The 27,741-nt window shown below is 36.9% G+C and overlaps 1 protein-coding gene across 1 annotated transcript; it reads left to right on the top strand.

Annotated features, from left to right (window-relative positions):
• The first annotated feature begins 2,216 nt into the window (after positions 1-2,216).
• On the top strand, positions 2,217-27,727 carry LOC139962024 (uncharacterized). Its single transcript, XM_071961847.1, has 9 exons — positions 2,217-3,440; positions 15,768-15,842; positions 16,197-16,265; positions 16,799-16,861; positions 17,605-17,685; positions 19,740-19,823; positions 20,380-20,421; positions 25,214-25,389; positions 27,409-27,727. Exons 1-8 carry the CDS (start codon positions 3,273-3,275, stop codon positions 25,355-25,357), a joined length of 726 nt encoding a protein of 241 aa, XP_071817948.1. The 5' UTR covers positions 2,217-3,272; the 3' UTR covers positions 25,358-25,389; positions 27,409-27,727.
• The last annotated feature ends 14 nt before the right edge of the window (positions 27,728-27,741 follow it).

Raw genomic sequence — 27,741 nt, forward strand, 5'->3', positions numbered from 1 at the left:
CTGATGTATGAATGCAGGCCCCAACCGGTAAATCAATTTTATCCAGTCTATATCTGCAGCTGCTAATAAAATAAAAATAAAAATCATCGATAAAGCAGTCATAATCATTGAAAAATTGCGGAGATTTTAATTTTTCCATGTTGTAGTTGTTTTAATTTTTTTTCAAAATGGACAAGTCATATAGATGGGACGAATACATTTCCTTGCAGCTTATCCTCTGTCTTAACAATCATAGATTGCGACATATTCTCAATTATTATTATTTTGTTATATATTTTGTTGTTGTCTTGTAACTATCTCCATGGCAAGTTATAAAGTTGAAAGATTATAAACATTCTCTGCATTGAATCATTACTCTATTAACATTTACCATATAGTTAAAAGAATATGCTAAACCAATTTAAGTCTCTCCAAGCTATCTTTTGTGTCATTTGAAGGTGAGCTCCTCAAAAGCATCAGCTCCAATAAGGTCATTGGCTATTTCAGTTCAGTAAGACTGTCCGGTTTACTAAGACTGACATCACAGATTTTTGGGCCTAACCATCTCATGCCAATGCGCGCCTTTTTCTTTTCACCGAAATTTTCTGGCAAATTCAGGATGTTCAAAATCATGTCCGATGCACGCATTGTTGGCCATATATAAGGGTGTTTTACCCAATAAATTCCAACACTCAGTATATAGTACAACCAGGACTTCGTGCTAAATCAGCTAGGTTACAGCGTCCCGGATTTCAAGTCTTTTGCGTATACCCTGAAATAAAGCACACCAGGTAATTCTGCCAAGCTACTTTTCATGTCTGTCACTATAACTGTATTTAAGCAATTTCGCATTCAAAACTGTAATTTGTTTACAGTCGTATGCATGTGAGCTTGTATGTATGATAGTATGGACTCGCCCACCCCCACCCCCACCCTGGCCAAGTATTGTTCTCCATAAACACGGAAGTCATGTGCGTGGACTCCCCCACCCCCACCTCAAGTATTGTTCCCCAAAAACAAGGAAGTCTTGTGCGCCTCTGGATGTAAACCAGACGTGTTCGACCAGTCTTCCGTGATCTCGGCGAAGACTTGACAGTTGACCAAATGGGGGGGGGGGGGGGAGGACGGTAGGTGATGGGACGGCAAGGGGTGGGACGGTAGGAGATGGGACGGTAGGGGAGGAGACGGTAGGGGAGGGGAAGGGTTTTGTCATCACGTCCCCGTCCCTCCAAAAATTGTCCGAAGACTTGAGAAAGGTCAAAATTAACATGGAAATGTCACAGTGAGGATAATATTCAGAAATGTCCTTAAAGGTGATAGCCATAAAGCGATCATTTTGATTCCGTACGTCAGGATTTGGAGAAGAACCGCGTCTGATTGGTAGTTCGTATTGACTGTGCGGTTTTGACGTTCCGCCTGAGGGGACTGTGGTAGATACTATTGAATTGGGGTAGGGGACATGGGGACACAGGGAAGGACTAGGGATACATGGAAGGATATGGGGAACACAAGGAGGGGGGGGGGCATGGGAAAGAGATATGATCCAGAATCACTGATACCCCTAACTTGAAATGCTACGTACTCGACCTTACAGGCAATTCCAGACTGCAAAATTAACCGACCCCACTAAAAGAAAACTGGTGATTTAGTCAAAATAATTTAGAAGCTGTATGATGAACATGGAGCTACCATTAACACCGCCACGTTCCTTTAGTCTCACATCAGTGACAAGGAGGAAGGCACATAAGTACATCAAGAAATTGACCACGTATTTCTATATGGTGATGTAAAGTCCCTGTGTGAAGGTTTTATGTATCATGCACTTCATGTATTCTTTCATATATGAACCTCTATGGTGGTTAAACCATGTATTATCCGCCATGTACTATACCTAACTGCGGTTAGTTTCTGTGCAATAAGACTAGCTGTCTCGTCCCACTCGCAACAGGTTGCTTCAAAGGTCATGGAATAAAAGTTTGTCAGCTGCCAGAACAGTTACAATCACAGGCAATCACATTCCATGCATACCATACCAGATACACATCCGTTGTGCTCTTTTGTAATCTCGGTCACGTGCTCTGTAAACTTCTCAGCTATCAGAAACCTTTTGTTACAGGCAAACACACACTTGGTGAAATTCCTTCCGTAACCATGCTTACAGTTAGACACACACATGTATATAGAAGACATGTTTCGTTTTAGCAGCTTTGCTGTTCGTCAGGGGTGTAGTTTCCACCCCACGTGTAAATGATTAAAATATCTGGGTATTGACGTAATAATTGCAATAAACCTGGCTTTCGGTTCTTTTTTCGCCCAACGAAGCATGTAAAAACTGCAAGAATTGCATACGTTGGTAGGTAGGTTGCGATACACAATGTACGTGCGGCGTATATGAGGGAGAGTACCAACCTAGATAGAGTATACGTAGCTTTCAGTGATAACCTCCTGTGGCTACCTTTACCAAGGAGATCATTGCCTCTACAACCACCCAAGAAGCGTGACCAACAGAAATCATAGCCTTTAAGAAAGTTGCTCACTAAATCCTTTTGAAAACCCAGTGATTGTGAGGGAGAGGGAGGGACAACGATCTGAATTATAAATCAACTTCTTCCGCCTTCCTTCCCCGTGCAAAAATAATGATATGGCGTTTCCTCTTAACACGCTCATCTTCTGGGGCCGAGAATCAGTCAGATACAACAGGGGAAAGCTGGTACGAAATATTACAAGAACGTAAAATAAAAAATCGATGACATATATTTTGTTTTTTGGTATGAATGCGAAACATTACGAAACAAAGGAAATCCCGGAATCACCCAATCTCGTGATTATGCACGTTTTGCATTACGGAGTGAGGCAATAGCCAGTGCATTGTGAAAGCTCATAACAGACCTGTTGCACATCATTTCAGTCCTACTCTGATGCCGCTGACATTTGCATATGCGACAAGTTTGAAGTAGCAAATATATTAGGTTATGGTATAATTAAGTAACTGTCGCACTCACTTTTACTGAACTGTCGAAATTGCAGGCAGCACTATTTTTTTCATTTCCATGGACGTTACACAGCACTCTTAGAGGGCTGATAAACGTGATATTGCACATTTGGATATTAAACGCGTGAGTCATATATCTAGCAATTTAAAGCACCTCGGAAATTTACTACAGCTGACTGACTGTGTCGCGTACGAGACCTACAACACATGTCAATACGGACACACTGTAGTGTGACTGCGAGCTCTTGGTAGCGTAAGGCTTGTAACTAATATCCCGAAATACCACCAAAATAATTTACAAATGAGCGTAAAAGGAGGTCTGATCGAGTCCCCCGAGTCCTCGGAAGAACAAGGTACAGATTCGGGAGCAGATGGGGAGACAAAACCGTCAGGGACCAGTCCAGATGAAGCACAACAAACGCCTGTGAAGCGAGGCCGTGGAAGGCCTCGAAAGTACCCAAAAGTACCGGTAGGCCTTTGTTGTTATCACGAGCTACTTGGAACAAAGAGCACACGCAATGTCTTGTTAGTAGTAACAGGCTTAACATTCTCGGTCAGCATAGCCTAGGCCTAGCTTTTTTACGCGGGAGAGGCGAAGTATTACTATTACTAGCCCAAGGTTACATGTTCGCAAGTTTAGACTGATACTTAGAGATATCCAGTGGCGAAGGATATGTAATGAATAGGTAGTGGCATTGATTAAGTTTCTATTGCCTAAGTTAGAGAGTGCGTATATCGTGTATTCATATTTCACTGGCCCTCAAAATTGAATGGCCTACCCTGGTTTAGACAAGCACTCATACGTGAAGACTGACCTTGACTTGCAGTAGCGTAAAGGGCCTTGTAGTTGATTGTTGTACAGTGAATCAATCGTTTAAGGATTTTTTTCTTTCTCGTATTCTAATATTGTTCCAAACACTCAAATTTGACTTGGTTTCCATCTTAAAACTAATAAAAGTGTTACCTTAGACTTGTTTCTCAAAATTCAAAATGTTGGCAGAATAGAGGTACAGTATCTTGAAGTTATCACTGTCACTATTTTTATGCTAGTGAGTGGTCATGTCACTTTCAGGACATCAAATTAAATTTCTATGCCCTTAGTTAAATTCTGCAAGGTTTCTGACATACAATGTTAGAAGAAAAGGTGCAGTGATCAAAACAAATCGATGTATTTTAACAGCATACTTGGTTAGTAAATAGAAAACTACTTTATGAAATTGTCATCTTTGTGATCAAATCATATTATGATTCAGCTCAAGGTACTGTCACTGAACTGGTACTTTTGGTAGGCCTATTGCACCATACCACTCAAGTGTTAATTATAAAGGCCAAGAGTTCTAGACTGCCTTGTATCTCAACAGAGGAGGAATTATAAATAGAGGACTCATAGAAAAACATTTTTGGCATATTATTGTCTGTAGCAGTCCTAGGCTTCATGCAGTTTAGTGAAGTTATCTAGTTTAGCCTTACCTTAGTTAAAATCATATGTTGGATATAACACTACAGAAAGGCCTCAGTGGCTTCGTAATGGTCTGCCAAAAAATGTGGAATTTCATTCATTTACAGGTGTAGGTACCATGGTGCCTAAATTATTGATGTCCCTTTGGTAAAAGAAGATACAACATGTGTTATTTTCAAAACTAGGTACCAGATGCAATTATGGTTTCAAATCCCCAGCACTACAGGCTGAATCTCTGAGCTGGTAGCAATTTATGCCCCAGTCTGCCCCTGGTCATACTAAACAGCAAAATCTTAACTTTGTGATGCTTGTTTTTGGATGAAAATCATTGTTAGAAAATGTGTTTGATTTCAGTGTTTTGTGTGCTTACTTTCATGTTAAATATTGTACTGTACGACTTAGGTATCCAATAACCATACATTTGTCCAGTAGGATATATTTGTTGTAAAGTTATCCAGCACCTCATTAAGGTTTAGTATTTTTTGTGAAGTTATCCAACACCTCAGTAGGGTCCAGTATTTGTTGTTAATTTATCCAACACCTCGTTAGGGTCCAGTATTTGTTGTCAAGTTATCCAACTCCTTGTAAGGGTCCATCTCTCTAGTTCACTGTCTCTGTAACATTGCTCACTCGAGGAGTTACTTTTTGCAACTTGACATGCGAGGAGTGATAATGGGCTGTATGATCCCAAGGTTAGTCATGACAGTACATACCAAGAATTCACCACCAACTAAAGGATACCTTCAATGTTGGTAGATTTGTATCGATTCAGAGGCTTTTCTGGCAACATTCAAGCATATTGTACAACCAGAAATGAACTGTATATGTAAATATGATTTCAGGGAAATTTAGGATAGTACTCTAACTAAAACATCTAGGTAGTCATGAAAATAAAAATTGAAGATATATTGCATATATATCTTTAATTTATCAATGTGCTGCCAAGAAAAATATATATATGTTGGGCATATTGCATAAAATTAGGTGGAAAGTTGTATTTTATGGCCATAAAAGTTTTGCAAGCAGAGAAGTTGAGAAAGGTCATGAAACTGTACCAACCCTGGTACTGTATTTAGAGCAGTTGGTAGCACCAGATAAGTTTTAAAGTAATCCTTATGAGACTGTTTGGCATCCTGCTCATTCTGTACCAAAGATACAACTTTAGGTTAGATTCTCTTTGAGGACTTAAAGTTACTCAATGGATAGTCAATGGTTTTTAGTAACTGAATTACTATCCTTTTATTTGATATTTATTATGATATCTATTATATATTACTAAGTACTGTTGATTGTTGAAGATACAGTACAGCAAATTACCTCAAAAAAACTCCATAAAAAATTCAAATGTCGCTATGCAATGATCTTGAAGTTGACATCAAGAGGATTTGTTGGAAGATGAATTCAAGAAATTTTAAGCTGCTTTGCAAAATGAAAAGTTGCTCTTTGAAACAATAAGCTGAATAGGAGAAGTTTTTAGAAATGTTTTGGAATTATTTTCCTTGTACAGGCAAACAAGGTACAGTATACAGTAGTTTCTTTGTATTATAAAAAAGAATAAGGGGTTAAAATGAATTGCTTTGGTCATCAGAAGGAGATATGATTTAGATATCTATGTAATTGCTTTCAATGAACAGCCAAATTATAACTTTTGCATATCACAGTAGACCCCCTATCCTCAAATTGATTTGAACGATGCATTTCCAGGAATCAAGGAAATTCAAACATCCTTAAGTATTATTATAAGCCTGATATAGGCAAGTACCAATTTAAGCAAACACATAATATATAAATTCTAAAGAAATGATAATAATAAAGTAGAGGTAAAACTTTATTACCAAGAGTGGCCTAATTTTGAAGCTGGTGAATCAGAAATAGTAATTGATTGCATGATTTATTTGTTGGTTGAATAATCATTTCTACAGGGATTGTTTCAATTAGCAGAAAGAGTGGGTAACTTGCAAAATATGCAAATTATTTTTCGACCATAGTGTGAAATTTCTAAAACAGAAAATACTGTAAAAATTACGGTAATTGTGCAGTTGTTCTTGTAATCGAGTTCATTTTCATCTCAGGACGTTAAAAGGTTATATTGAGTTCATACTGTACATAAAAGAAAATTGGTTAAATATTGTGGTGATGGAATTAAAAATTTGTAGCTCATTGAGTGACTGCTTTGTTAAATAATAATTTGATGATTATTTTATATATTATTTATTACACCATTTAAATGTACTGTATGTAATTGGTTCAAGAATGAACTCATTCCAGAATATACTGTATGAGTATTTTATCGATAGAAAGAGGGAAAGAACATATGTTGGATGTGTTAGGGAGGTGGGGGGAGGGTGAGGGGTAAAGGCCTTTGAGGATGCAGTAAATCTAAGGGAAATTTGGACCATAAAAATAACAGACAGTAGATGTATGTTGTATGTAATCTTAAGAGGTGAGTTTTTAAATACAATGTGTATGAAGCAAGTTTCTAAAAGAATAGTTTCGAAAAGAATAGAAGAGGAAGAATGGTTTTGGATGGAATGGGAAGAATCTATCTACAGTACATCCTGGTTCAAGTTCCATTCAATTCTTATACAATATTATCTTTTCTTTAATTCTTTTTTATGTATGTTGCCTATATAATTGAAGTTGCATTTGAAGTTGACATGTGTTGTAACTTTCAAGTACCAAACCTGAGCTTGAATCAAAAGGTCTGATATCATGCCATAGATTGTTACCTTAACAAATTTCTTTTATGTTTTGCACTGTAATGTCTTCATCGAATTTTCTTCAAATCGGAAAGCATTTTCAGTATGAAATAGTATGAAATTTACACCTCATTCATTGGGTTATTGATAACTCACATCAGCTATTAATGCCAATGCTGAAAGCCTGAAACCCTATCGAATCCAAGGTCAAAACAAAGAAGTGAAAAGACAAAGGGGAAAAAAGCAACATATTTCGCAGTCAGTGTGCAATTATGACATCACACCTGTTTGCTTCAAGTTCACTTAAGGTACAAAGCTGTGACAATGTCAATGATTGTTCCAGTATCCTGAAAACTCGAAATGCCTGGATGGTTATCCATATTGCACCAGGATGCTTTGTTTTTAAATGTTTTTCTTTCAAGACTAAAGTTCCCCCTAGAGGATCCTTTAAGATGTTTCCACAACCCAAATCCCTAAATATTATTTGTTTGAAGATGTTGGTTGATACTGAAGTACCCTTTTTTTTTTTTTCCACTGATGTACTTTTGTAACTTTTATTCAAGCAAGAGCTGTGGAGACATGTTTTTCTTGGAACAGTTGACAGGTTGTCCTGTGACCTGTTTAGCATGAAGAGGATAATATTGTTCCTCATATCATTTCATGCTTGCTTTGTTTGAAAATATTTAATCACAGAGGTAAAACAAGGACCTCAATCATGATTCACTTCTCGGATCAAATTCATTTGTTACCCAAGGTTTTTTGAAGCTTTCAAGAAATGAGCAAAACATCTCCGACCTGTTTCTTCAGTCCAATGAGATAACAAATGAGTTAACTTATAGTTTCGCTTTCTAAAGTCTTTGACTTTGTTGAGTACAAGGCATGAATGTCCAGACACTGCTTGCTTTTATGAGAACATCATCCTGAAATGTTGGTGTCTTTCTTTTCTCTGTTCCTTGTCCTCTTAAATTAAGAAATATACTTTCATTTTTGTGGAATAACTTCCTATTGGAAGACTTTATATCCTTTTGTCAGAATCTCTGAAATTCTTTTTCAAAGGTTGGTACTTTGTGGACCTTATCTTACCAAAAGTGAAAGTTATCTCGCTTATCTTATAAAGAGACTTTTTCTTTCCAGACTTGGCATGTGCATTAGGTCAGTTCTGTATTATTTATGACTTCAATGTAAACTTTTGAACATGTGCTGTGAAATTACAGTGTATCTTGTGTCTGTAGTCAAACCTTGGGACCTCCAGTTTTCTTCAGGTATGTTCAGTGATACTTAAATATGTGATGGAGGAACACATCCAGCCATACTGTCAAAAGCTGAGTGAAATATTGTTCTCATTCAAATATGTGTTATATCGGGGACTGGAGACTTTAGCAAGTCCAAGACGAGATATATATATATTTCAACCAATTTTGCATAAGTTTAAAATGATTTTCTCTGTTCATCATCAATGCAAGTATGAAATAAAGAGAACAGACGACTGGAATGGCTCTTAAATGGCTCTTAAATCCAACTTACAATTTTTCAAAATGGAGTGCAAGATATTTCTGAGCTGTTTGAGGGCATTTTTCCTTGCTGCATCACTACAACTTAAGGTTTGCATCTTGTCCAAGAATTTCAACAAACGAATAAAGTGGCTAGATTAAGTTACAACAAGTTACTTTTATTGTAGGCCTAGGCATACAGTATTTGCAAGTTAGACCATTGTTTATTTAATTAAACCGGACCTGTAAATTTGAGTAAAACGTGACATGCAGTTTTCTTTATAACACTGTAAGGTGTACTAACTGCAGTTTTACAGTGTACAGCTGATTTTACAGCATGCTGTCACCAACCAACCAACAGTAGACACTATCCTTAAATTAAAAAACCCTTCATTTTTTTGATCAAAATCCTTTTTATTAACATGTGCGACCTCCACACTGTACGATCTATGCATGGGGATTCTATATCATATACGCAGTAGACTTGTTTCAGTAGTTTGCTCAGTTCTGGTTTTTTGCATTTTTTCTCGTCTAATTTTGTTTCCAGCTCGTTTATTTTCAAGCTTGGCAGAACTTTGATACTGATTACTGTCAGTCGTATTAATCCATAAAACCAATCACTCCTCTCAATACAAAATTTGTACTCAACATAGATTTACACTATAGATGCTCTCCAACCTACTTACAGCAGGGTGCAAAGAGTGGTAATGTCTTTGAGGTATATATAATAGGTAAAAATGTAAATGTCATTCTCCCAACACTTTCGAGATACTGAAATGAAAACAAAAAATAGTTGTATCGTTTTGGCCCATGATCAACCCAAATGGTCTTGTGTTTTACTGGCCCAAAGCAGGCTGTTGTGCTATTCACCAAACCTACACATCTATCCTACAGTGTACTAAATATTGTTTGTTCTTTGCAATTTTGGCCACGTTCTACCTTTTTTGGACAACCAAATCTGCTGTTTGGAAAATCCCAAACAACACTTGTTAGTCCAACCTGGGCACAAACCAGAAAAAATCCTTAAGATCAATGCCAGGTATAGTTCAGCTATGTTGCGTGCTACTATACTTATTCGTTAGTGCTTAACTTCCGTAATGGTACATATTTGGACAGTCAACTTTGCACCTTTCATTAATCCATTTAAAAAGCATTTAGTTTGGACAATATATAGGTTAAAACCTACAGTAGACCCAGGGAGGGGAAATTTAGCAGAAAATTGCACAATGTCGTTACAGAGCTCTGTAGATTGTGGCTCTCTTTAAGATAAGGTGACCATATTTTCCTGACTGGAATCAGGGACATTTATTGCATGACTGATATGGGGAAGGGGTCTAAGGGGAGGGGGTGTTTTGAAAGTTGAAAATTTTCAAGTGCCTAAGGTGCTTAGATGTAAAATGGTGATACTTAGAAGCACTTTTTAAATCAATTTTACCTACAAAAATGTATCTTTTTCCTACAGTAGATGAAATTTACTTACTTTACGAAAGAGTGCTAGGCTAGATCGATCTGAAATATATTTGAACAGTGTTTCCACTTTACACTGGCCACCTGAAATACTGGTTAGTTCCGTTCTACGACTGCACACTTGACTAAATTTTGTTTTTACAAATAATGTGGGATATTTTCGAAATTCCTGAACATTTTGACGAATCGGGAACATTTTTCGGGGACACTTGTTCATCGGGGACAGCACACTGTAATCGGGGACTGTCCCCGAAAATCGGGGACGTCTGGTTACCTTACTTTGAGATCCAATTTCTTCACTTGCTTCGAACCATATATCAGCTCATTCAGTCCTGGTAAATCAGTCCTCATCCATAATTTACTTCTTGAAGAAGAAAAAGTTTTTCACTCATATCATAGATGATGTCAAGCTGATGTGTTTATGTTTTCTTAATACAAGGTTTTACATGGGTTACACTATATAATGCAAGTATATCTAAGCCTATCCTATACTACACTTCAAGTGCCTGTGGCATTTTAATTCTGTGCTTGTCAATTACAGCAAAGCTGCCCGTTACATAAACTTATAAAGCCCAACGTTGTCATTCAGCTAGTATATCAGTATCACTATGTGGATGTCATCTTTTACTTAGTCCTGCAAAATGGCTTCCTCACTCTGCACACTGTACAGTGCATAATAGGCTCTGTTTGTGGACAGTTCTATATAGCAGTTGACTTCATAGTGTGACCCTACATTCATAGTACTACATGTGCTTATTCTCTACTATGCATTTGGAGTTGCAGGCTTCTTCTGTACATGTGCATACTGAACAGGGTCAGTCAAAGAAAGGTACTCTTAAAAGTGAATCTATTTGGGAGCTTTACCAACGTGTAGTGTACCTGCAACTTTTAGTTCATAAAAACAAGAGTTGCTAAGTATACTGTACTTAAAAACATGTGTATGTAATTTTCTGTTTGTATTCAATTTGTCATGAAGCTTTGTAGAAAGGTGAAATAAAGTTGGATATTTCTATATGCAGTCTGTGCTAATATTAGACAGAGGTTTACTCATTGAAATAAGAGAAAAAAGAAAAATAACAACAAAAATAAGGAACAACATGTCTTGTTGGCATGGTTACAAATGCTCTGTCAAGCATCAAGCATCAGTCCCATTGTCCAGTGAGTAATTAGATCATTATTGTGCTGAAAAGGCAAGAAAGTTTGTTATTTCCCCTTGCAAATGGTTTTGTATGACTTCATATTGTCAAGGTAAAAAAATGTAAAGTTTTGTTGTAACTGTGTACGTAATATAATGCCAGCATGATATGGATGTTAAAATAGCTTCAATATTTTGAGCCACCAGAAGTTGGCAAATTTAACATCTTCAATGGAAATAAATGAATAACTATAAGAAAAACTTTTAAAAGAAAAACTTCAAGCATTGCTGTACGTCATGGTTGATTTGTGATGTCATGTTTAGACATGCTGAAGTCTTCATTCATGGACAGTAACATCAAACCTCCGAGATGGATTAAAAATTTTCTTAAAGTGATTTTTATGTGCGTTTCGAAAAAGGAAACACATAAGATAATGTTTGATGGTTTGTTTTCTTTATATATTTCAATGTACCACCGGTGTGTTGTTCATGGATGAAATATGTGATTTAATGACTGCAAATGACAGTGATAGTTGTGAAAACGAACGGAAACGGCGTAAAGACCGTAACAATTTTGAAAGCAGTTTTGATAAAAAGGGCTCTCATTATAAGAGCTAGACCACACCTAGATGTGAGTTTAGTAAAGAATATGCAACAGTAAACACCGGTGTTACACATGCATCAATACTGAAGTTTTAGTTGTAGATTCCAAATTTGAGTTAAAATGTTGAAGTTGTAATCCATATAAGCCCTTGCAGGCTTCTCCCACATTTTTGGTCACTATAAGCGTCATTAAAATAACGGCCTCATGGCCTGTATGTATTTGATGATTGAATTTGATGCCTGTGATACCAAGTGTAGTATTATGTGTTACCATAGGCTAGGTTTTGCACACTTATAACTGTTGTCAATGGGTCTGCTATAGGTGCATCGCCGATCACCTGTTCTTCGAGCAAGGAGAACTTCGTTGGCACTGAATATGCATAACAGTGCATTCTCTCATTGGCTTGTATAAATCAAGAGGCATGGCGTAACAGAATGCATAAATGAAATCTGTCTTCAGGGGATATCTTTTTTTTAATACTTTCGAGCATTAATTTCTGAATTAATAAAACGTTTTTTGGTCACAATTAGCTTGGTGAAACTTTTTTTTCACGGCTCTTCATATAAGCAGAGCTCTTAAACGCTGTTCCATTTGTTTTGAAAATGTACAGTTTTATGTATTACCCATTTCGAAACGCACAGAATCTCTTGACTTGTATGGCCAAGTTGTTCTTTATTATAAAGATTAATTAATTGATTAGTACTTAATTAACTTATACTGTATATATATCATTTAATAATTTATATATATATTTAATTATTTTATTAATTGAAAATACAATAAAAAACATAAAGTTTCTTCCTAATCTCCAAACCATGGGAGGATTTAAACTTTTGGTGTTTTCTCGTTCAGACTTTGTAGTTGGTTTCATGTACTGTAGCCACAGCCTACCACCATCATTATGCAACTGGTCCAAGTTGGAATTTCTTCAAAAGCCGACACTTTTTCAAAATCAGCATCCTTTATTCGATAAATGGAAGCCTTATATTAAGGAAGGTGTACATCAAGTTTCTAGAGGATCCCGTCATTTTGAACGCAAGACTTTGTTGTTTTTCATTGTTTTTCTGATGTTGTACATCACTAGAAACAAAAGAATAATTGCTTATAGAAATGAATCATATTTGACTGCAGTTTAGGACGGTAGAGATTTGAATGGGAGAGAAAGCGGACGTTGACCCTGGAGTAGGGGGGGGGAGTGCTATAATGTTACCAATTCTGGTAGGCAAGACACTGTAGATTTGTGTGTATAGAATGGATATACAGTACGCAATTGTATCGTAGTTCATTCAAGATCACCCAAACCAGTCATTTTGGAGGATTCTGACTGCAGTGTGCTGATGATAATTTTTTCATGTAGAACTAAAAAACATCTATGAGACCTCAGGATGCATTTATTGTTACACCATATATACAGTACAGTATGCAGTAAAAGCTCATCTTCTCATTAATTTTTGTATTTAATACCCTGAGCGTCTCTGAAAGTCATTGGAGTAACTGGTCAGGGTTTGGAGTCATTTATTTAGTTTTAGTTCTTTCCCCGAGTAAAGGATGCTCTGTTTGATGATCAACAGCAAACTTTTCCATTAATTAGTGCTTCTGAGTGTCTATATTTCTAATCCTTCTAATCCTTTTAATCTAGGACAGTAATCTGTAGACCAGCGTGCAGGATATTCAATGCAGCTTCTAGAGTCCATACAGTACAACTGTGGATTGATTTCTAATCACAACGTTTGCTGGTAGACCTTTGCACAAACTAGAGTTTCCTGTTGCTAATTAAAACGGTTAAGCTAAGATAGTCGTTCTACTTGCACAAGAACAGTTATGCCACATAACATACGAGATCGACTGCTCTAATTAGCCGCATCATTTTAAACTGGTCGTCTGCTTGGAAATGTCAGCCATGATTTTGGTTTTATATCAGAAGAAATTTAGATGTTTCAGAAGTCTGGACAAACGTTAAACATCAGTTGTGCTATTTGGTGGTAGGCTAGTGTACTTTGCCAGTATTTATAGCTGCAGTATTAATCAAGAAAATACTCTCTTCTCTAAGAACAGAAATTATACAAATTGGAAGTCGGACATTACAGTACTTAGTTGATTATATTACTGTATGTCATGTACTGTACGTACATCAAGAGCCAATCAAGCAGTAAGACATGTGTCCTCCAGTTTAAAAACAACTCTCTGATGTAGTCAAACTTCTAGATCTGGTGAAAATGCAACCTTTTCTCGTAGCATTGGCAATTTTGAGAGGAAATTCTGATTTCTTATGTCGCAAGCAAATGTATGCAACATTTATGATAATTAACATCTTAATCACTTTCAAACGGATGCTTTTATAGCGGTTGAAGAGATCATTAAATTTTAAGATAAAATGTGTGTCACATTGCATTTTCAAATTAGGAGTTTAGATATAGTCTTTTTCTGTCATCTCTAACCTTGAAGAAAAAATATGAACAAATAAACAATATTGATCAACAAGAAAGAATTGATTTTTTATGTTATTTTATGATCCCAGTCAGGAAAATTAAATGTTTGGGTATGATGTAAATATCCTTTTGCATTTCATTGTTCATTGATAAACTTGTCAGGCCGTCGGTGGAAACAACACTATACAGTTGTCAGTACACCCAACTGCCATGAACCATTTAGCACTCTTGTAATTGAGCTAAATGAGGCTTGTCTGAAATTTACTGGGGATCTACAGCTCTTCTAACATCCCTAGCCTGTATTAAAATCATTATAAAAACCCCATGGATGTGACAATCTGCATTCATGCATGTATTATTATAATTAGCTACAGTATCTCAGGCTTGTTGACAAAGTTATGAAATTAGTACTGCACAATTTTGTATTTTCTGCAGTGTACATTTTGTTCTTTCTTGAAGTGAGAAAAAAATATCAAGATTATAGCGGTTGAAATATGATCACCATGATGTCTGTTTTTGTCTTTCTTCTTCTTCTTCTTCTTCTTCATAGAATAGATGTATTGTTCATTGTTTAAATGCTTTGCCAAGTGGAAAATTTTTGGCAGGAAATGTAGACAAACAATATTTTATATGACGGAAATTGGCATAACTTACATAAGTTGTGTAAAAGTGTGGCATTAGCCAACAGAAATGCACTGCTTTACCAAAACGAAATATCACAAAATATTATTGGTACCATGATCTTTCCAATCCACCAGCTTTCATTTATGACTTGTACATTAAGCCTACATGTGGAATGTGATTTTTTTTGTGTGTGTTTGCTACCAGAACATGGGAAAAGATTAACTGTGTGTTGCCTTATATACTGAAAGCTAGAAAAAAATAATAATGACATTTAGGAAAAGATATTATAAACAATGACTCACCAATTATATATTTTCATAAAAGTATTATAGATTTAGCAATGCTCTTATACCACATTCAGTTTTTTGTTGTTGTTGTAAATTGTTGTATTCATGAATGGTCTCCATAGCAGCCAGGATATTTTCATTCTCGAGTAAAATGCACTTTATAGGTATAACGACCTTTCCCCCTAAATGTCTCAGTTTGAACTCATCATCACAATTGCACATAAAATATTCGTACAGATGTACTTGACTTTGAATGAAATTTCTCTGTATTAAGCAATGTTCTCTTGCCTTTATTGGGGGCTTGTAGAGAAGACATTATCCTTCCCATTGTCTTTATTGCAGACACTATTGACCTTGCTGGAAATTATATTTAAAAAAATGAAGAAAAAACAAAATGCTGGGATGACATATTATACTTTTTTAGGCCTTTGCTTAATATCAAGAAGGTTGTGTATAAATTTACATTTAATGCCTGATTGTTGAGTCATCAGCTCGGCTTTTTGTGGACCAGAATAACAGGAGTTCAAAATCTATTTGAAAAAGTGGAAACTGAAGCCTTTAATTTTATATTTTCTAAGCTAAATATCTTCTTTCTATTTCAGGAGGACACTGGTGAGCCAAAAATAAAGAGGCCCAGAGGTAGGCCGAAAGGCAGTCTCAACAAAAACAGAAAACCAGTAAGTAAAACTGTACTATTAGAAGCAGTTTGAAAATGTTTATGAAGTCAACCTTGCCATCTCCTTGTCTTGCGAGTATCCTGACCAATCATCTGCTTTTAGGGTGTCATGGCTTTGATACATTACATACTCTTTAAAAGCAGTTGGTTCCATTTTATGAGCACAATTTAAATACTGTACATACAGTATATTGTCCATACTCTTTTTACAAAATATTAATTTATGCAGCTTTATTACATAATGGACACAATTTATGAAAAACAGTATTTGATTGAAGACTTCATTCCATTTCCCAGGCATTCCACTAAAAGAGTTTTGTTTATAATCATACTTATTTTCCTAATCACCCTACAGCCTCCAGAGCCGACAGAGAAGAAACCAAGAGGAAGGCCAAAAGGTAGTATCAGCAGAGAAAGACAAATGGTAAGTTCCACCAAACTATTTGTTGAGATCTTCATCTGAAATTCACAGACCCATGATTGAATGAAAATTGTGAAGAAAACTACACGTCTGAGAGTTTTTGCAAGTTACTGATGCTGTTTTTACAAAATGCAGAGGAGCTCTTAGCAATTTACCATTTATAGAAATGCATTGAAGTTGAACATGGTGAACTGCTACTCCATTAACAGATTCTATGAACTCTGTATGAGATGTGATACGTAGCCTACCACATTAAATGTGTTATGTAGTGCTCACCTAGTGTTAACTGCAAGTGCAACTCGCCTACTGTATTGTTGTCAAAATTGCTTAATAGGAGGACATCTTTAAGAAAGACACAGAACAGATTTTCAAGTTGTATGAAATGAAAGAAGGATCCTTGGGACCGTTTGGTGGCAGTCTTGGTTGGGGAGTGACTCTAACACTACCTTCTTCAAACTCTACCTTTGTCATCGTGATAGAAGCTTGAAAAGGATGCACAAGTTTCCTAAATTTTCATTTTTCCTTTTTTGTTTCAGAAAATTCTGGGAATGCCAAGAGGCAGAGGTCGTCCAAAGGGAAGCAAAACAAAGAAGTCATCAGTAAGAACAAACTTCCTTTCGTTTTTAAAGTATTTGATGAGTTTTTTCTTCTTCAGTTCAAGTTAGGGTTAGTTCAGTTCAAGTTCAAGTTGAGTTCAGATTTATAGTTCAGTTGTTTGTCTTTTCAGAATTAACACAAGTTGTCATTTTTTTTTAATATCTCAAGAAGACTTTGTATCTGCTGCATGAAAAGTGGAAGAGTTATTTGTGGTCAAAGGCAACCTTTTTTGACCAAATTTTTGGGCAAGCTGTACGGTGTAAACTACAATAAAGTAGCTGTTTCTGTTCCAAAATTCCTATTTTCAGTATGTTAAAAGTTTCCAGTCTCATATGGACAGTTTTTGCTTGTTTTTTCCTCCAGTGTATGTTTCTGAATGTTCCCAATCTTAATTTCAAGAATATCCCATCATGAAAACTGGATATCAGTATTCGTATGTACATTACTATCAATAAAAAGCAAAAGTCCCAAAGTTATGGCTTGATTAATATCTGGTATTGCTGACATGATTAATAATATCATATTTGAAGTGACATACAGGCAGTAATGCAATGATCATTACAGAATAACCCAGTATTCTTACAAGTCATCCTTTTCATTTGAATAAGCTATATTTTGCAATATTTTTTCAGCGCCATGTTGGACTGAAATCTATTAACAACATAGCTTGATTCTGTAAACTTGATTCATCAACGTGTTGTTTCAAATAAATTAATTGAAAAACAAAAATTCTTAAATTTTTCAGAGCAGCGATGGTAGTCCAAGCAAACGTGGCAGAGGCCGACCAAAGGGAAGCCCAAACAAGAGTAAATCTGTTGCAACGCTGGTGAGTAATATACACTAGAAGTACACATCAGATAACGATGCGAAGTGAAAACAAAAACAACTGGTAACCTGAGCTCATACATGCCGATGATCATACAAAAATTGAAATGTGTTACCTACATTGAAGAACATTGTTATAATACTAACTGCCAGAGAAATTAAACACAAAAAAAAACAACAATTTTCAAGAATCAAACCACAGTAACAATGATAAAAACCTGACTGCCAAAGTAAACAAACAAATGGCTTGAATTTTCAAGAATCAAAGCAGAGTAACAAGTCATTGAACTGTTTGACCTTGATATGGATCGTGTTATAAACTGTACTAGATATCTATTATATATAGCAGATAGCCAATCATGATACACTTTGATAAATTTCATGATTTCACTGTGGCAGTGGAAAAAGTAAGCCCAACGTGAAACCGTGGTAGCCAGTTTTCCTATGATGTGTTTTTCACATAAACTGTTAAACCATGAGTCCAACCATGATGTAAAGCCTATATGTCTAAATCTATGTGTTTTATTCATGAACTGTCAAACCATGTTGTACATTTGTAAAGCTTACATGTCCAAATCTATGTGTTTTTCACATAAAATGTCAAACCATGTTGTACATTTGTAAAGCTTACATGTCCAAATCATCAATATCAAGTATATAACTTCTCCTTTCTTAGCATTATATGTATATATCAGCCAGTATAAGGAATATTAAAAGAATCCCAAATTCTTTCTCTCCAAACCTTTCTTATTGTACTTGATATATTTACATTAACACAAAAGATGGTACTCATTTGTGGTTGTCCAATGTGACCTTTAGTGCAGCTGTTTTAAGTAAACTGCACCAAACTACATATCAAAATAGTGCGAAAATTAACAATCATTCTTTATGTAAATTGCCTGGAATTTGAATTACTTATCAAAACATAGATGTGCATGTTTGTTATGTCGCCTCAACTCCTTGAATTTAATTTTCATTGTTTGGTGGCGTGGCGTGGCAAGGGACAAATAGGATGACAAGATGAAAGGGTTAAAGGTCACACAAGCAAATAGTTGGTTTTAATGATGGTTTATTCAGTGTGATTCAGGTGTGGATCTTGACTGATCTGTTATGGTGAACACAAGTTTGCACACTTTGCTAGCACATGATATTCTTCCACCAATCAGAGATGCTTCATACTTAACTTACACATCATTCAGTACCACAACCAAATCATATAAGACACTCGCATCTTTTTTAGGAAATCGATCAACTTTTATGCATACAATTTGCATATTATCACTTTATCTTTAACATGTGCATCAGTGTAATGTGTTATTATACAACAATGTTATCAACTCATTGCAAACCTAAATAAAGAGTGAAATTTGTGATCAAACCCACCATGCTACCTCTCAGATTCACATACAACTAAACATGACTCTAGCAGGTTCTGATACGTGAACAGAATCTCAATCCAGATGAATTAAAGACGATATCCACAAAATTGAACACCACCACTGTTTTCATTTCTAATTCCTTTCTGATGGCCATATGAATCTATGCCACGGTGATGGCGATGTGTGATAACTCAAAAAGTACACAACTGGTTGATTGCATACATGGTTTGTGGATTCAGAGGTCACTAGAAGTCAAAATCTGAAAGAAAATAACACAATGACTACCCTAAGTAACGCTTAGTAGATCCAGCTTGGTGGGTAAACAATTTTGTGCTTTCTCATAGAGTTCAAAGGTCATTTGAGGTTACCAGAGGGCAACGTCCTGTGTGTGCAGTTTCAATTACGATGTTCTCACATAAACAGTGGCCAGGAATCGTTTCCGGACTCGTTCTCACGTGGCTGGGTTTATTGATATGTACTTGTTGAGCAAGTGATTTCCCACCAAAGAAATAACAACATTCTCTGCCCAGTTCTTAGCGAGTCTCAGTTTTGGTACATTTCAACAATTCAGTTGTTGTGACACCTTTTGTAGAAAGTAACTCCATTCTTTGTACTTATATATAGAACCGTGTAGATATTTTGCTTTATCATATGTATTCTACTTTTTCTTTTCAAGGACAGCGGAGATGGGAGCCCAGCAAAGAGAGGGCGAGGTAGGCCAAAGGGAAGTCCCAACAAGAAGAAAATGACTATGATACCAGTAAGTGTAAACCAACCAATAGAATCACCCCAACAAGCAAAAAGCATTGGTAGAGGTGCTGGGCTAATGGATTGATCCTCATTACAGTTAGTGCCCTCAATAGTCCTTGTAGATTAGGAAAACTGGGAGACTGAGGTTGTGTTGTTTGGAAGCACAGCACTTGTGAACCATTCCTTTAGGTGTTAATGTTTTGTTTAGGGAAAGGAAGGGAACAACCATGTAATTGATAAGAAAAATGACTAGTTGCAAGGTAAGGCTTGTCCTTGACATCGCGTTGGTCATTGACCGTGCCTGTGGTCTGTAGGGGAAGTTATTTGAGGTCAACTTTCGCCATCACCGAAAAAGGCTGGAAGCGAAAGGGAAAGTAGTCTGTGCACACTGAAAGTAGTGGATAGCTTACAAAATATTGACAAAAGTAGCATTTTTCCAAGAAAGGAACACATTATTGAAATGATGTGTGTTGTTACTCAGTGTTATCAGACAAAGTCTAAATAAGATAACAGGAAAGGAAAGAACTGAATGAAACCATTTGATTGAAATCATGTCTAATTTACAGAGGAGAAGACCAGGGAGGCCTCGTGGAAGACCTAGAAAAGTTGTGAGTAAAAACACACCTCTTTTTTTGGGGTCAAAAAGGTTCAACTGTGTTTTGGAAAAGCCATTGACCTCCTTTCACAAAATCATTACATGCATGCTCAACAGTGCATGGATTTAAATCGGTTTCAAAAATAAAACATAAATCCATCCCTCCTTCGACTCATGTTGCACTGCGGTAGTTAGTTCATCACACACCCCCTCCTGGTCTGATATTAGCATTGCACAGTACAAAGAGAACCTCCAGTTCATGTCCTGGAGAAATCCAGACCTTATTTGAGTGATTTCATTTTACCAATTCCTCAGCTGCTTCAACATTTTTGTCCTCGCAATGTAAGTTCTTTATTAGGATTTGTCAAAGTCAGAAGAAATCACTGTATGGTTGCTCTGTAGGTGATTGGTACATAACTTGCAATCCTTCAATGGTTATGTCAGGGGTGAATGGGTGGGGGCGGGGTGGGGAGGGGTGTTGATCAGTAGGTTCTAGTTTGCTTTTGGATTTTGTTTGCAAGGCAGATTCTTCAAGTGTTTCCAAACAATGGCCTAAGCAAGAGGTCGGGGTGGGCCAGGCATTCCCTTTTGTTTGAACTTGAACCAGTTGCACTATTGTCTGTAAACTTTAAATTCCTGTCATAAACTAAAATTGATATCCTCTCCCCTTCTGCTCCTATCCTCCAATCTCTAATGCGTGGTCACACAGCTGAAGTTCTGTCACATCAGTTCCTGTTCATAATATAGGCCCTCATGAAGGGGTTCATCAAACATTGTGTTCTTCCTGGGATTTTTCCCATAATCCTACCCTCTAAATATTGCCACTCTTTGAGACCAAAATGGAATTCATTCTTTTGAGTATCACAGGTTCAGAGGTATCATTTAATATCGACTTGAACGGGGGGCATATAAAAGTCATGTGCTACCGTGTTCTGTCACGAGTAACATCTTGTACAGACTAATCTAGGGAAATTGAATTGGTTGATTTCTGGAAGTTAGAGGAAGCCTATAGCTGCTTAGACTTCCCTTAGCCACTTCCAGACACTGAGGGAACAGCTGCTGGATTGACCACGAGCATCAGCTCTCGGTCTTTTTTAACATCTTTTACCTGGAAAAAGGAAGTTTCTGTGTTGTAGAGGGATCCGTGCATGAAAGTAGGAGGGCGTCAAAATTGTCATCTTTTACAAAAGAAGGTCAAAATATTTAATCGGAGACAGGTCAACTGATAAATCCATTATGTGGTGGATTACAATCTTGACGTTGTCCCCCCAGTAATCACTGCCTTTGCTTGCTTTGGGTAAATGTTTCAGATTTTCTATTGGAAAAAGGTACCTCTCGCTCGACCAAAATTTGCCAAGATGATGAGCCTTTTATCTTTCGTTTTATCTTCCAAATGACATCAAAACTTGTTACCATCTGGGAGAAAATTGCCCGCTTATTTACCCATGCCCATAACTGTTTCGTACCTCCTTGAACCCTGTGCTGCTTTTATATCCAAGTTATGTCCCACTGTACTCTAGCCTGTACCCATGTGTACCCCCTGAAAGCTATTATAAAAGCAACCAATCTGGTAACACCTCACCCAAGTCCATTCCCCTCAGCCGATCTGGGCCATTCTTTGCAACGTGATTTATACTCTGAGAAATATCTCAGCCTCTCCTGCAATGCTTTCACCTTCATTCAGTGAGATTAGCCTTAGTCATTGTTCTAAGATACAATCAGGGAACTGCACTGATATTAAGAACATTTAGCATTGAATATGCTAGAAAGATTGGAAATAAAAAATGTTCACATGGGTCAAATTGTAACACTACTTTTATTGCTGTTCTTGATACACTGGGCCTCACTGCAACGTTAGGGTCAGTTGAACATCCTCAATATTTGTAGCACTTAGTTTTAGGGTTTGCACCTGCTGGAATTTCCCTTTGGCTTTAACATATCAGGTTGAAACTCAAGTGTGAACTATGTATGACATATAACCTTTATTCGAATCCTTCCAGAAGTGAAGTACTTTGTGTGCCGAGGGAAATCGGTCGTAAAATTGACAAATGAATTTGCTGATCTACAGTAGCCTAGTTTGCTGTGTCAATATTTCAGTCACTCACAGACCAAGCTACAAAATGTTTGCCACTCAACTGAAACATTTCTTCCAGCCATGTGTTCCATGATCACAATGGCCGGAGGGGTGCATTGATAACGACATAATTACATGCTCCATTTACACGTTGACATGGGCAATCACTTGATACGCGCCTCCTGCATTCTGCACTGTTGGTGTTTGCACTTTGTATTATTAAAGGTGCATGCTATTCAGTCATACGCCCACTTAAATCGTTGTTTGCATTGAACTAATTTAGAGTGCTTCAAAATACATGTCTAAGTACAAACAGGATTATATATTGGTATAAAATATTATATATGGTATATACTATACTATCTATCCATCTACACTATATACTATAAATGTTATATATTGGTTGTCATTCCATCATGGGTGTAAACTTCTTTGGTTCCAAATTTGCCCAGAAAGATTAAGGTGGGGGAGCATGGGAGGGGGGTGGAAATATCTTCATAATTCGTTTTTTTTATTACAAAATAAAGCATATACATTGTGGCTTTCAAGGGCTGGAGAGGGTAAGGTATGGTGAGGAGGACTCGTAGAATGTTGGTGAACAGAGGGGGGGGGGGGTGCTAATGGAAACTTCATCGCTGAGTTTCTTTAACTTCTTAATCAACCCTTCACATTCATACCTAAAATGTTTCCTACTTGTAGTACTTTTATCCTGCAGTCTTTTGTTTAGTCCCATATTGAGTCCTGTATTTAGTCCTATATTTAGTCATACTTACACCAATGATTGTAGGTCCTGCTATAAATAAAACACTTACTGACAGAGCCACCCCTCCTGTCTAACAATACCTCTGGTCATAATTTATCTGATTGCGATCAGTTCGGGTCTCGTGGCTCAACAGATGAACGGAAATGCTACTCGACTCCAGTTCAAAGTCAAAATACGCTTCTTTCGTTTGTTTACCCTTTTGTTTCTGTTTACAATAGGGAAATATGCAACGTGCCAATAGATATACTGTTTGATATGTGATGGACGTGTATTATGTTGAGAATACACAAGTAGTGAACAATTCCCTGGAATTATTATTAGATCTATCAAAGTTTGTAACCGGTGATTCTTGTGAAACTGTTTGTTAGTTAAACATGTTGTTTGCATTAGTTGAATAGATCACTATCCTATCCATACGTTACTTGGAGATATATCCGGTTAACCTCACTCCACCCAAGTTATCTTTGAATGATGACTAAAGGCAGAGTGTGATCCATGTTACGTCATTAGTCCAGAAAAAAACAAAAAAAATTTGAGTGCCAATATTGTTTCTATAGTTATTTCCATTTGCACAGATATCCACCTAAAGAATATGCTCAATTTATGGAAAACTCCTTTTAAGGCTAAATTTGTGAGACATCAGTACCCTCAGGGTTGTCCTAAATGTTAATGTAATGATGCCATTGTTTTATAAATTATAACAATTTAAACAAAACATGTTCTTTTTGATGTCAGAGCAACATCAGAGCAACCCCTTTGGGTGACAGTCAACACCATTTAATCATTGACAAACTCATATTTTAAAACTTGTTAGTTTAGACACATAGAGGTCTTGTATTCACTATTGGTTATGCATTGCATCTGAGGAAGTGACCTTAAGGTTAGTGTGTTAGACTAAGTAGTTCAGTCACTTTAATTAATGAGTCTCAGATGTTTAACAGGTCCTTTCTCAAATATTAAAATTGGACTAGACAAACAACTAGGACTTCATAGTGCTGTCTTTTTGAACGGTCCCTGACATATCAAAATTAATTTTGTGCCTAACGTCATTCTTTTGAATGCCGCAAACGAAGCCAAATGAAATGTTACAGGAATATGTGGGACACAATCCTGTCTGTGTCAGAGTATATATGTGTATGGTTAGTAGCTATATCGGGGTGACCAATGCTGGATTTATAGCAGGGGGAAAAGGGGCATTTGCATATGACCCCTCATATCTGTCAGAGGGGCCTGCTCTATACAAAATATCATAACTAAAACTTAGTTTGCTTTATCAATTTGTAATTTGTCTTACCTAAATATCTGCTTTTGCCAGCATGTATTTTCATGTATTTACTTCAGATATGTAACTCATTTGACCTTTCTATGTATGTATGACTTTTCTAAATTTGGTCATTTGCCGTGTATTTCAATTTCTGTGTATGAGGGGCCCACGGAACCTGAAGTGACCCGGGCCCCCCAGAGGTCTAAATCTGGCAACGCTTGTTAACCAGAATGATGCAGAATTATAACTTAAAACAAAGTAGAGTTTGAAAGGAGCTGTGTACAAAAATTTAGTGCAAAGGTGTTTCTACCCAACTTGAATATTTGGGCTGTCCTATGCAAAAAAATATATATATTGATTCATTTCTTGGAAACCAAAGTTTGTACAGGTTGTGTCTTTTTCAGTTTTGGTTGTATGACAAGAAAGGGTCATAAATATAAAACTTTTCCCCAATATTACCCCCTAATCAACCCTGTCCACTCCTTTAAAGCTTCCAAGTTCCTTGGAATGTCTGTAGGCAACACTCCCTTCCCTTAGAAATGACCAGACTCGGTCACCAAGGAGATTGGGGGTTGCATGTCCTCAGTCCAAAACTTGTTGGGGAAAAATATTTACTTTGTGCTCTAAAAAGTTGATAATTTTTTTGATGATTGTTCATTTTAGTAGAGGATAAACAATTAGTCAATCTGCATATTCTATTTCAGCCTGTAAAACAAGTAGAAGAAGAAAAGGAAGAGGAGGAAGAGGAGGAGGAGGATCCTCCAGAGGACCAAGACTCAGAGGTGGAGGAGGAGGAGTTGGAGGAGGAAGAGGAGGAAGAAGAAGAGGAAGAGGAAGATTCTCAATAAACAGGAAGGAATTCTTCAATGTAGTTTTCAAGGTAACTGAAACTTGGTCACCTTAATAAGTTTGATCAAAATAGCTTCAATTGTGTATACTAACATTGTCTCTTTCTGTCTGTCGGTCTGTCTGTCGGTCTGTATGTCTGTCTGTCTGTCTGTCTGTCGTTGTTGTGACACTACTTCTAAACTGACTTCCCCAACCCCGAGTATGGTTATGACTAAAACTATTAGAACTGTTTCTTTTTGCAATATTGTACTGAAAGTGTCCTTTTCTATCTGTCTGTCTGTCTGTGTTCTTGTCTGTCAATCTGTTTGTGTATGCTGCTTCCTGCCAAAAGAAACAAAACAAAGGAGACATGTATGATGCTACCGGGTGCTGTGGTCGAGTGGATAAAAGGCGGTGGCATTCGGAGCAATGGGGCTTAGCAATTGGGAGGTCCCGGGTTTGATATCCGGTCTGGTCATAGTAAGCTGGGTTTTTTATCCAAGAGCCATCTACGGTTTTTACCATCTGAAATGACTTTCAAAATTGAAAAGATTCAAAATTTGAGTTCAACTTTTGAATTGGAAGCCACCCGACGTGTAAGTTGTAATCCATAAGCCATTGGGGGTTTCTCCCACATTTGTGGTCGCTTAAGTGTCGTAAAAATAACTGCTGATTATCATTATTATGGTTTTTACTCAAGCAGAACAAAAAAGGTGGGCTGCTCGCCTTGTAACTAAAACCAAAGAAAGTGATCACATTACCCCTGTCTTGGCAAGAATTACACTGGCTTCCAATTCTGCAGCGGATTGAATATAACATTATAAGTCTTACATGCAAATCTGACATGACACCAGCTTATCTGGCAGAATTACTGACCATACGCAGTAGTGGGCGCACCCTTCACTCAACTGCATAAAGTCTCCACCAACCTATTGGAAATTCCCGGGCATTAGGGCGTTTTATGTTTGGGCGCCATGTTTGTGGAATACCTTACCACAGTCTCTTTGTGCACTTGATAATTTTATAACTTTCAAGTCTCATCTCAAAACCTTCCTCTTTGCTTTAAATAAGTAGTGGTTTTTCTCTGCATTCATTGTTTAGTTTAGTTTTGTTTAGTTTAGTAGAAAAGAAGGATCAGAAGGGACACTCAAGTCCCCATCAAGGTCCCTATAGAGAGAGAAAAACAAACTGAAGACACAAACACTCAGACCTGATTACAATGCTTAAAGTACTTGTCCAAAGCATTCTTAAACCCATTCACAATACTTGCAAGTACAACTTTCTCAGGCAAACCGTTCACAACCCTACTAGAAAAAAAGTTATGCCGAATATTAATCCTACTTTGTGACTTTTTTGGAGTTTAAGACAGTGACCTCTGGTATAACTACTATTAGCAAACATGAAAAAGTCAGTGAAGGATAAATTGTCAAAAACATACACATTCTTGAAAACCTGATCAAGTCACCACGTAACCTCCTAAGATCCAGTGTGGTGATATCTATCTATCTGTCTGTCAGTCTGTCTGTCTGTTTGAGAACAAGTTCATTCAAAAGTTTGGATGAAAAATGTGATGTGTTCCTGTTGTCCCGTCACATTGTCTATCCCTTTAGAATTTGCTCATTTTGATGAAAATCCAAGGCATTTTATAACTTGTCCCTCTCCCTCCCCCATCCCCTTCACCCTCCACTCAACTTACCCCTCCCCCTCCCTGGTAGGATCATTCATTCCCATGTGCATCAGAGCACTTGTAATTCGTATTTCCATTCTAGTCGAAAATTTCCTTCAAAATTAAAATTCTATTCCAACCAAGTGTGCAAAAGGTAAATTTAGTTTTTATTTCTATTTTGACGTCAAATCTTGTCAACATAGAGTTGAGATGAAGTATGATAACATCTCTTAATACTTGGCAAACTATTTTGCTTCTGTTTACGCATTTCCTTTGTTTTTCTTCTTCTTTTTTTGTGTGTGGGACGAATAATTTTTTCTATTAATTTTACAGGAGTAATTTAGTTTCACAAGGAAGTTTACATTTAATAAAAATGTCAATATTTTTCTTCTCATTTTCTAACAGTGGCCAGAAATGGCCTTTTTCCCGTCTTCAGTCGTTTCCAAAGAACAAGTGATAACCGTGACCCGCCATCTCTGGAGGGAAGAAAAACCCGGTCATTTTCTCTTCTCTCCTACACATCTTCGTTCGCAACGGCGACTGTCAAAAAGGATCTTCGAAACGGAGAGAAAAAAGAAATCGAAATACTTCAAACTTCCGGTGGAATTGATGTTGACCGCCACCACCACCCTCTGTAATCTAATCAAACACTTCCTCAGGTCACTTTCAAGTGTTTTAACCTATTAAAACCAATCTTCGTTGTCTTGTGTTTTTTCCTTTTTTTTTTTAATATTTTCG

This window comes from Apostichopus japonicus, chromosome 20 (genome assembly GCF_037975245.1).
Source record: "Apostichopus japonicus isolate 1M-3 chromosome 20, ASM3797524v1, whole genome shotgun sequence".
Taxonomy (NCBI): Eukaryota; Metazoa; Echinodermata; class Holothuroidea; order Aspidochirotida; family Stichopodidae; genus Apostichopus; species Apostichopus japonicus.

Bases quoted from the DNA above. Each gene is read 5' to 3' on its own strand.
- LOC139962024 (XM_071961847.1), top strand. From the start codon at position 3,273: ATGAGCGTAAAAGGAGGTCTGATCGAGTCCCCCGAGTCCTCGGAAGAA. The intron at 15,843-16,196 runs GTAAGTAAAACT...ATCACCCTACAG, and splicing joins TCAACAAAAACAGAAAACCA to CCTCCAGAGCCGACAGAGAA. The intron at 17,686-19,739 runs GTGAGTAATATA...TTTCTTTTCAAG, and splicing joins GTAAATCTGTTGCAACGCTG to GACAGCGGAGATGGGAGCCC.